This window comes from Meleagris gallopavo, chromosome 2 (assembly GCF_000146605.3).
Source record: "Meleagris gallopavo isolate NT-WF06-2002-E0010 breed Aviagen turkey brand Nicholas breeding stock chromosome 2, Turkey_5.1, whole genome shotgun sequence".
Classification (NCBI taxonomy): Eukaryota; Metazoa; Chordata; class Aves; order Galliformes; family Phasianidae; genus Meleagris; species Meleagris gallopavo.
In genome coordinates this window covers 38,483,213-38,494,802 of record NC_015012.2, presented here as the reverse complement: position 1 = coordinate 38,494,802, position 11,590 = coordinate 38,483,213, and the positions used below count along the sequence as shown (strand labels likewise).

At 35.6% G+C, this 11,590-nt stretch overlaps 1 protein-coding gene across 3 annotated transcripts in view; it reads left to right on the top strand.

Annotated features, from left to right (window-relative positions):
- Positions 1–11,590, top strand: part of DISC1 (DISC1 scaffold protein) — a 201,503-nt gene that overhangs the window by 79,333 nt on the left and 110,580 nt on the right. For all 3 annotated transcript variants that reach the window (XR_002111993.2, XM_031552422.1, XM_010707011.3), the window contains exons 7-8: positions 5,272–5,326; positions 9,679–9,781. Coding sequence is in view for 2 of the 3 variants with exons in the window: in XM_031552422.1 (XP_031408282.1) it covers positions 5,272–5,326; positions 9,679–9,781 (158 nt within the window). In the remaining variant the exon portion in view is untranslated. The remainder of the gene's footprint in view (positions 1–5,271; positions 5,327–9,678; positions 9,782–11,590) is intronic.

Here is an 11,590-nt window from a genome sequence, read left to right as displayed (position 1 = left end):
TTTTGACTTCTCTTCGAAGTCTCCTGAAATATGTTCATTAAGGGAATTGTAGAAGTACAAGAAAGTTATTTATTGTTTGAATTGATTTTTATACAGAGGATTTCTTCCTTGAAGGCCTGCTGACATCCCCAGACTTAAAATTTCTAGTGGATTTTTTGCTTTGATGTAGGCTGATGTTTACACCAAACGTTCCATGAGTAATGCTTCAGATTTTGTAAAGGACTGGACAAAGGCTTTTTTGAAGGTTAGCTTCTGTTTACTGCTAAAAGCAAGATTACAAGTGTAAGGCTTGGAATGTGTATTTTTATCTTCTAAGAAACTACAACTTTTTGTTACTTCAGAATCTGAGGAGGAGTCCTCTTAGGAACTTTACATCAGAAAAGTCATTCTGTCTGCAGGTTTTATTGGGTTATTGATTGATTATCAGGCAGTCAAAGGCCAAATTCAAACATGCTGCAAGTTGTTTAATAATCAATAAATGTAAGAGGAAGGAAATGCATATTCATATAAGTGAAGTTCAGCCCATTGTGCTTTCTCATATACATATAACTTGAATGTGAGTAATTTTATATTATTCTGATTGTACTTAGATTTATAGAAATGAAAGCGTGCTTTTTGCTGAAGGACTATAATGTGATATGGGGATAGTGAGTGAAATATCAGGACCTAGAAAAATCTTTCAGGTAACAGCAATGTAAGGAAGAACACTTGCTTTAAAGAGTATCCTTTGTCTTTCAGTTCCTGCAGGCTTAGCTCAAAAATGGTCCCTCTCTTTCTGTATAAAAATAAAAATCTCCAGTATAGAATTTACTTATTAATACTTGTACCCCATTTGTAATAAGTTCTTTTGTGCATTTATGCACACTACATTCTGACTACATTTTTTTGATCAATATGTATATATTGATATTTGTCATTAACACTGGAACCGTATCTGTTTAAGCTGTATATTTATGTATTTTGAACATAGAGATCAGCGTGGCTTTGCCCATTTTCATTCTTTGAATTCTTTCTTAGGAAGCCAAATATAACATAAATACACAATAAACTCATGTTTGAAGGGAAGTATACTAGCAAAGTGGAAGGAAAGAAATTCAGAAACATACCTTCCTTTAGTAGAAAGCTATTCTTCTCAGTATTGTACTACTCAGCCTTCCTCTGAACAAAGCTACTTCCACACCATCTGCAGTTCCTTCATAAAAATCACAGGTTCTTAGAATGCTCTTTTAAAAGATTTTAAACTGTTACATAATGAAATTTAACATCCTTTGTGGTCATATCGGAAATCTCTGATTGAATGACCAGACATCTTTATTTCCAGTCTTCCTTCTCTGTCAGTGTGGGCTGAGTGGTTTTTGCTATTTTTTTTTTAATCTACCTGCCATTCCTGATTATGAACATCATCTCAGCAGTTTCCAGCTGTGTTATTACAAATCAATACACCCAATGCCTGTATTCCTTTATAGTCACTGAAATGAGATCCTCACAAGACATTAGTTTGTTTGAACTGTTTGGACCTTACAATTTTTCCATCAACTACAGTTGTGTGCTATGCCAGCCTCAGATCCTGAATATACAACATTCCTGCATCCTTGTGCAATTCTTCATCCTAAGTCTATGTTTTGCTAATATATTACTTCCTTCGTCGTCCAAAAAGTGCAATTCCTTAGCTCCTGATTTCCTCGTCTGATGTGTATACAGTGAGATCCCTTGATGTAACAAGTCTACGCTGTTTTTCTTATCTCTTTATTAGGGATTCTAATATGTGTGAATCCATTGCAAACAATTTAAATAGCTTATACGGCTATTGTATATGACACATAGGGAGAATAGCAGATGATATATAGATTGCCATCAGTTCTATGACTGTTTAAAACCTTTCTTCTCTTGCATTTAATCAGTTAAATTTGTATTAATTGAATTCCTGTCTTATTCTACTCCTTCCATCAGTCAGGTCAAGAACTTTGCATTCTCTGTGATGGAGTTAGCTTATATTGGATTTGAGAAGTAACTTCTAAATGGCTCTTATAATAGATTGCAAAGGCTGTGAGAACAAGCAGTCAAATTCTTGATTATCTGTTCTACCAGAGAAGAATAGCAATGAATCAAAACTATGGCCGTTTTCTCAGGCGAGAATTAAGTGTTATTCCAAGGAGCTTTTTAATGCTGTTTTCCCCAGTAGTCATAAGTAAAGCAACTTCTAAGCAGACAGCCTACCCCTTTTAAACTGAAATATGATGCTCCAGGGTGCTGGTAAAAGAAAATACTGTTTCTGGTTCAAGTCACGTGTAACAGATGATGGCTGTTAAAACCCTTTGTTGGTGGAATGAATCGGTATTGACCGTTTGGTTTCTGCTGTGGGTCAGCTGGAGCATTAGCTTGTCGGTTAATTGGAAACTTGTGAGGGGCTTCTCCATGATGGTGTTTGGTGGTAGAAGAGGAGAGCCTGGGAATAAGATTAATGATAAACTATTTTTCCTGGTAAAAGAAAACATTGTTTTCTGTAAAAACTCTGGCTAGTTCATGCCCAGTTCTGATTATTGCTTGTGAATAGTATGATGAGTTGATCTCTAAAGGGATAAGGAGTTCCTACAGTAGCACACTGATGGCTAACAAATAAATTTGAAGCAGGATACTACTATGAAATTCATACAGTAAGTAATAAAAAAGATGGATGTGAGGGTATGCATGAGTGCTGTAACTGTAATAAAAAAAACTTTAGGTTTTGTGATCAATGTGTATCAGTATCTTGAGTCAAAACTGCTTTATTGATGCTGTTGTTTTTTACTGATGTTGCTCAGATTCATGTAAAACTTTCTCAAAATTCTACTCTCATTGAAATAGCAGTTTGTAATTTGTATTTATTTTTCAGTGACTTAATAGATGATCATAAAAAGAAATCGGAGGAAAAAGGTGTCTTTTCCCATTCAAGTGCTAGACCTGAGTCCATGTGGGTGTGCAAATTCTCAGTAAAGGTTCTACAACTATGCCATAGTTTGTAATGCTGTTTGAGACATTTATTTTAAAAAGAAATAAAAAAATTGATCTTGTTTCCTCTTAGCTATGTGAGTTCTACAGAGGACTGAGACATCATATAAACCTGGGGGGGGGGGGGCGGGGGCGGGGAAGGTGTCTTTGTGAGGAAAGTAAACAGCTGAGAGGAAATACATACTGAAGAGGTTTGTTAAATAGAGGTGCCGTTTTATGTTGTAGTTCTTCTGGCTATAACTGCACTTTACGTTTTTATTATGTCTTGGATCTTTGGAGCTGAATTTTATAAGTCAGGTTGAGAACAACTGGGTCAGTCACCCATTACTCATTCAATTACACACTGCAGCCCTACTGCTCCCAGCTGACATCTGTACACAAGACATGGTTCCTTTTTACATAACCTGTCCAGCTCCAATACTACTTGTATAGATGCTAAGTCCCTGGGAACTCCACAGTCTAAGAAGAGAAATTGTGAAAGAGTTTATTCCCCCTGGAGTGCCCAGGGGCAGGCAGGAAGCTGCTAATGGCATAATTTTGCATGTAATATTTTATATTTTTGCCCATATATTGCCGTAGAAGAGGTTGCTTAGGGAGAAATTTGAGAATGCTATTTGGGAAATGTTGTTAAATCACTTCTGTGGCGGTAGCCAGTATATTTCTGTTTGCTACTTTACACAGGCAATAGCTCACATTGTCGTAAGCTGTTTCTGAGTGGTCTGCTTCATGTGGAGCTGGAGGGATCCTGGTGTGCTGTGGTGTTAATGAGGTGCTTGACCTTGCTGTTCTGCGGGCTGACAAGGTGTGCGTTTTGCAAAGGAGGGTGTTAGGGAAAGCAATACAAATAGCTTCATCATTAACTCAATTAGATGATAACTGCGCAGCTGGATTCTGCCTCTGAGTCCATCTCGCTTTCCATGCGAAGCAGGGCAGGGTGTTTCAGCCAGGCTCTCGGTGGATGCTCAGTAGCTGAATGCAAGTTCAACTTTGTATATGCTGGAGTTTGGGCTGACATGAGTGCTAGCTTTTGAAGCTGAGCCCAGTAATCGCTGTGCTTAGGAAATAAGAACCAACGAGTTATTGAAAGAAAAACTGAAACACATGCAAATAGGTAGCAGGGCTCACCTGTGTCTCAAAGTGAGCACTCAGTGTTAATGCTTGTTCTGATTAACAGTGCCTTTGTGTTTCTCTCATCTGTTAAACGAATACAAAGGTGCCTTATCTTGCAAGGGTATTGCTGGAATAAATCCAATCTTTTTTTTTCTGAAATGTTTGGGTACTTCAGTGATGAACATTAAAGAAAAGCTCAAATATGTGAAAGTTTCTTTATTCAGGAAGAATATCACTCTTAGGTTGTAAAGGACAATTTTCATAATGCATTTAAAAGGAAGAATTGAAATATTGCTGAAGGGGAGCAGTGTATGCTGAATTGAGTTGTCTTATGGAAAAGAAAATAGTGTCTGACAATAACTGAATGCTGTATTAAAATGTACACCTGCAAAATAGGAGAGAGGGAATTATTGCAGTAGCAGAAAGTGTCTATAGTCACTCCTGATGTTTTATTGGCCTAGTATTTGAACTTTGTTAAAAATGTAACTAGTGCCTTTGGTGCTTGTAAATAAATTCCCAAAGTTATGTCCAACAGAACCCTAGTGTTAAGCTTTGTTGGAATATGGAAGAAAACCTTGAGTTTGTCTTCACTGTGTGGATTATGTCTCAAAATCTGAATTTCAAATCAATTTGATACAAATACTTTGCAGATTTTTATTAAACAATGGAAGATGAGTAGTGATATTTCATATAAAATCAGCATGAGAACAAATGACTGCATTTGAATTTCCACTGGCAAACTGACTTCTAAGAGAATAGTTGACTGCAAACTGTATTAAAATTGCTTTTCTTATTATGTGTTTTCTTGGTAGCTTAGCAAGGCACCAGTTCTAGACCCTGCTTTGACCTCACATAGAAAGTTACACAAGTGGTCATAATTGTGTTTTAGATGGTGAAATGTGTTTATTGTACAACTCTTTAACGGAGACCTGTAAGATACTCTATAAATTGTTTTGCAAATTAAGGGAGTTAATGGATAGAAGTTGGGTAGAGAAAATGTCAGTTAACCACTAAAAATGTTGAAACCGAATTTACAGATTTTGTTTTTGACTCCTTGTACTGTTGTGAATCACCATAAAGCCTATGTATTTCATTCCATATAAAAATGTGTCTTGTGTAGCAGACCATGATGAGCAGAGAAGGTCAATTTTATTTTATTTTAATCCTTTCTAGCCTTCAGGAAAAAGAGCAGTCTCTCAGCATGTCCATTAAAGAAACTACTGCCAAAGTAAGTACCCATCAACTATCGGTTTTTCTTCAGAATATTTAGAGAATCACCTAATACATTCATTATAATTGTCTATATTTTGTAAAGTTTGTTTTGTTGTGTTTCCTCTGAACAGATTTTACTTTTAAATATTTTTAAACATACACCCTAAAAGAAGATAATTACATTTTGACAGGCCACAGAGATTATGCTTAAGGAAGCAGATGGAATCATCTATTGTTTCTTGCCTTATGTTTACCAGTGATCAGTCTTGTTGCTGGCCTCAATTTAGGAACAGACTCCTTAGTACTTCAGGAAAACAAAGTGAACTCCATTCACAGATGAATGTTTTCACGCTTTTGCCTCTTACTTCCTAGCTGTCAGATTTGGCTGGTGTGAAGAAAGAATGGAAACAAAGTTCCTCTTTCCCCTCTATTTCACTAATAATAAACTATCAATCTTTTTAAAACTGCAAATAAATGTTATGTTATTTGTCATATGTTGGTTTCTAATTGGAGGTGTTACAACTTTCCTTTTAGTTTTTGTTTTTTTCTCGTGGTCTTCTTTCCATGAAATACGCTACTGTATTTTCCTTGTTATTGCAGAAGTGGCTCATTGCACACCACAGTTTTCTTGCTCTGAGTGCTCTAGGAAGGTTTATTTATTTCTAATTCTTATTGAAATACATGGAGCAGAAAGGGGAAAACATTTGTTATTCAATCATTAATTTTTCTGAAATACATTTTTTTCTCTCATGTTAGTTCTCTAATCTCTCAAAAATTAATGAAATATTTATCCTTTGTACTCTATTCTTCATAATCATTTTCCCAACACTTTTAGCATGCACTGTTAAAAAGACGACTGACTGCAACTGGATACTTCTTCCCCTTCTCCTGCTTTGATTTTTTTTTTTTTTTCTCCTCTATTCCATGCATTTGACTATCTCTTGGGAAATATTAATATAGATCATTATAATACGGCACCCCTCTCTGTATTCTTTTTAATGACTCCAAATAAAGTGTCAAGAAAAAGATTATAATTTACCTATGGGCCATCCACTGAAATGAATGAGAGATTTGGTAGCTCAAATTGGTGTGTCATGCACTTTGTCTTTTCTCCTAAAAATGTGTGCCTGTACATTTTGAATGATTTCTTAACTATAGAACCTGAAGTTTTGAATAAGAACTGAAACATTGGGTAGCAGATGAAAAGTGCACATGGCAGAATTCCACAACCTATTTTGTTCCTTTAAATATTCAGTAGATAAAATATTACTTTAATTTCATTCCATTCTTGTGTGATGGCTTCTATTTATTAAAAACAGTAAATAGAAAGCAGGTAATCAGACTCCTCCAAATCACTTATTAATTTCAATTGTTCAAATCTCATCATATTTTCTTCTCAACCTTAACATAACTGCTCTTTTTAAGTCTTTCTATTTTATGGGAAAAATATTACTTTGTGAAAGGCTTCTTCCTTCCCTCTGTACCACAAGTGTTTATGTGTTTTTTTCTGCCTCATCTGTGCTGTTTTCAGCTGGGGTCGCAGAAGCTAAGATCAGACTGTCAGAGAAGGCAGACTCCTTTATCTATATCTCCTTTATCTATATTCTTCCTGCAGACATTAATATCAGCTTTTACAAATGTGAAGGTTGTGCTGTGTGAAGGTATCCAGATGGACTCCTCTATCTTTCCAGGTGGCATAAAGGCAATTTCCATGTCTTTTCTAAAGCACTGTTATAAAGAAATGTGAAAGCTATTCAAAATTCTTTTTTCTCTTTGAGATGGTTAGAGGAGGAGTTAATTTCAGTGTTTTGGTCTGTATCCTTGTTCCTGTTTCTGCCACTTGAGATTAACATCATACACTGTCAAGACGGAAAGAATAACAATGGATAAATTTTGCTTCTTTTAAGATTGATTCCATGTAGCTTTGCTAAACAGCATTCCACATTTTTGATTACAACTATCTTCTGGAGTGCTGTTTATGTACCTAAACAAAGATTTGTAGGATTTATTCCAAAAAAAGATACTTTTTTTTTTTTTTTTAAACTCGGAAACTAAAAACAACCAACCAAACAACAAGTAAGGATTTTTAAGAGAGATACTTTGATATTAGGCTGTAAAGAAACCCCCATTTGGTTTTAGGGAAGTTTTTTTTGTAACTGGAGCTCCTTGGTTCAATTGCTGGGTCCTCAAATATGAGTACTGGCTATCTGGATAGGAGCACAATGATAGCATATTCACCTGGAGCAGAGGAGGGTGTGAGCTTTGTGAACGTTCATCATTATTGTTAGCTAGGAAATAAATTTTCCTCAGAGGCTGAAAAAGCTGCTGTAACAAATAATGGTAGTTGCTGTTAGGGTAAAATAATTGGAAAAAATTAAAGGAATTGGACCTCATAGATTAGAATTGATGTAAAATAGAAGCAGGGCTATTAGTTTAGAAGACGTTAAATTATTTTGCCTCTCTCCGTCTTTTGTTTAATTTTGTTGGACTATTCCATATGATAGCTCTGAAGATTAATGTTTTTCATTTATCTGCAGAATACATGTGATGTAGATACACTCAGAGGCTCAGTAATGTATTTATCTCATGTTCCAGAAGAATTATCTCTGAGTTAGAGTAACCTTTCAGCCTTTGGTTCCCTGCATTTGGTCCATTAATAAAAAGTGCCAGCAAGCTTCATTCTGACAGTAATGCTTATAAAGTGCACAGTGTTCACTGGAAACTGTTTAAACCTCCTCCCATTTTATTTTGCATAATTGCCAAATGTCTGTTTAGTGGTAATGACTTTAAGTTACTACCAGCATGAGATGTATTCATACAGTTTTCCTAGAGCTGAAAGATTCCCAATCTAATTGCAATTCACTGAGCCATTCAGTAACCCCTAAAGAGAGAACACTGCTTAGAAGGAAGTCATTAAAAACTTTAAGATTTGTTTTGGAGATGTGAGACAGACATGGCCTTTGGGTTCTGTGGGCACATTTATTCACCTCTGACAGGTTTGGGTTATTTTAACATTTAAAGTAAATCAGTAGGCAGGTCAATGAGAAGGAAATATTGAAATAAAGTGAAATACCTGGAAACTGAAAAATTATAATTAATGCAAAAGTGACATGTGTTTTTAAATTAATAGGAAGATTCTGAATTGTTTACAGACTTGGATGATAGATCTGTTCATTCAAAAACCCCATGATCCATCCATAGTTAATGGATAGTCTCAGCTAAAGTAAGAGTATATTCACCCCTTAGTAAGATTTACAATTAGTGCTGTATCTGAATTATTATCTTTCAATTATGCAAACAGGTAAGCCATGAGAGCTGTAAGGCTCCTAAAAAGCAGAATAAGAACTGTGCTTTTGTTAATATGCATGGAATATACACATGCTTTGGGAAAAAATATCAGGAAGAGCAGGGAAACATTCCTCTGGAGGTTTCATTTCACATCTCATCTCTTCACAACTGTCCTGTCTCTTTCTTCATTATTGCTTTACCCTTGCTTCCAATTAATGCAATGTTTTTTCAAGTGTCAGCTACAGTTCTGAGCAACTGCTTGATTTCTGCCTTCAGAACAAGAGTATTGGCCTTAACTAGGTGAGGGATTTTTGTTCATTTTGCTTTTCTTCACAGTTGGTGCGATATGGAGTAAAAATCAACGCTTCTGAATACTTAGTGGTTATATTATTTGTGTACAGTGTATGTAGTCATTCTGAGGTGACAGTACAAGTCAACTTCAAGTACATAAACAGTTGAGCTACCTTTCTTCTCATCTCTCTCTCTCTCTCTCTCTCTCTCCATATTTCAAATACCAGCCATGATTAATTGCTGAAAGATGTCCATAGTCAAACCTGAACCCAATTCAGCTGTGTCTTCTGGTGGTGAAATGAGGTGTTGAGCTGTTACTGCCTTTTCAGGAGCATGGCAGCTACTTTTTCTCTTTTTCATTAAGATACGTGGCAACAAGTTCTGTTTGAAAGTCATTGTGTATTCTGAGTTACGAGGTCTTAAACTCCAAACATTGGTTCATTTAGATTCTACTCATTCCAAGCATCACTGCTAATTTTGAAAATGTACGGAGTTCATTGGCTGGCTTATCTTCTAAATACAGCCTCAGTGCCTAGTGGTAAAGCACGTCCTCTCCTATATGGATAGCTAATGTCACTACTCTATTTTTTAAGAGAATGTCTGGTAAGCCTAGAAATTTTGATTCATCTTTGATACTTCTGTGAAGACATCACTTTTTATTAAGTTTCTTTACTTTGCTGTAGGATGTTATGTCATGTCTGTAAACCAAGAACATTTGAAGCTCCATTTAAATTGCCTTATATTTGTACTTGAATGAATTATATATCATGCCTGTCTACCTCAATCTAGGTTTGCACGACTCAGAAACTCTGCAATACTTTAAGGAAGAAAGTGAATGATATTGAGATGCAACTACCAGCTCTACTTGAGGCCAAAATGCTGGCTGTATCAGGTAAGTTTTAAGTTCTGAGAAGGGCTGACCTTGATGAGTGGCACATTAAACCTTTATATAGCTGAACCTTCTTGGGAAAAGTCATTGATCTATGCTTATATAGATCCCTTGGAGTCATAGCAAGCAAGGAAGGCTGTATCATGCCTTCCTTAAGGTACTTCAGGCCTCTCTCCACAGATGGGAACTACTTGTTAAGAGATTACTGTGTGGTAGACAGTAAATATGCAAAGAACATGATGTTTTTTCATTTTCCATAAGTGAAATTGGTAAATAATAATAGCTGCTTGCTTTTTTTTTTTTTTAACTTTGATTCTTGGACTTAAGTTAAATGCCTAGAGCTCTCAAGCTAATGGTCATAATAAATTTATGACAAAGGTGCAGATAAGTGAACAACTAGTGTTCACAACATAAAAGCCATTTGGTCATTGGAGCACTTGTGCATGCTATTTACAACCAGTAAAACATTAAGATGTCATTACAGAGTGACTCGTGACAATTTTACATGACAGTTATTTGGGACTACTGCACTGTTTACTAAGGAAAGAAAGCAAAGCACACCTATTTCTCTGTTTGGAGAGGTGACTTTAATTCAGTGAACTGTTTGCAGATAATATGTATATAGATGTTTCTAGTTTACTCGTCCCTCAGAGGAAGCTGAAAAGAAGAAAATTCCTTAGGTACAAGATATTTTTCCACTGTTACACTTAAGAAGAAAGGGCAGGGGACTTTTAATGTGTCAAAATGACTTGTAGCTGTCTTATGGTTGTTTACCTTCTCAACTAGTTATGAGAATCTTATACCTCTACATTGAATTATTTTCAATTGAAACTTTGTGCAGTATCACATGATTTGTCTGTGAGAAGTGGATAATGTCAAATTTCAGCAAAATCCGAAAGGAAACTCAAGTCCAGATCTTTTGATGGTGCTGAGTGTAGCCACTTTCTTTGGCTTTCATGACACCTTTCAAAATAGAAACCCTATTTTTTTCTGTGTTCACCTACAAGGTAAGCTGAGCAATTACTCTTCTCTGCCCCTTAGACTGTTTGAGCCATTTCATGACTTTCTTGGGAATACAATAGCCCAAAAACTGAATCTGCAACTGCTCCTTCTTGCCAGCAAGAAGTGGTTGGCCGGAAAAGATGCACTTCAGTTTGAGACTTTAAGAGAGTAAATAATTACTTGAGTACTATTTCCAAAACATTTGTGACAATATTTTGTACTTGTTAGCTCTTAAGAGAGGTTGATTGCTTCAGAGATGAATTCAAGAGTCAATTTAATGCTGATGCTTCTACAAAATGCTTTTTTACCACTGTGACCATAATTGTCTTTGCAAGCTTTTTGAAAAATATTGGTACTACTTCTTGCTGATGATAAGGAGCAACATTTCTTTTTTTTCTTAATCTGAAAAACTCTTTATTCAGGGGAATTTCAATGACTAAGCATTACAATCTTAAATTGTTGTTAAGGTAAAATTCTTTTATTATCTTTCTGAAAGTCTCAACAGGATTTGTGTGTTTTTTGCTATGTAAGTTTATACCCAGCATCTTCCATGACTGTGTTGAACAACTTTTGATATTGCCTTCCCATTCTGTCCAAAGTTTTTTGTAGGAAACGATACCCACTATTACCATGTTCTGAATTTGGTGCTACAAATTAAAACATATGAAGTCCATCTGAGTGTAAACAACTGCTATTTTACAGTGTGAATGATAGAACTAGGAGCCAGTTGGGATCTTCTACAACTGAAAAGCTCTGAGCTTTTCAGTTAACATTAACATACATTTTTATACAGTATAAATCTTTTTTTTT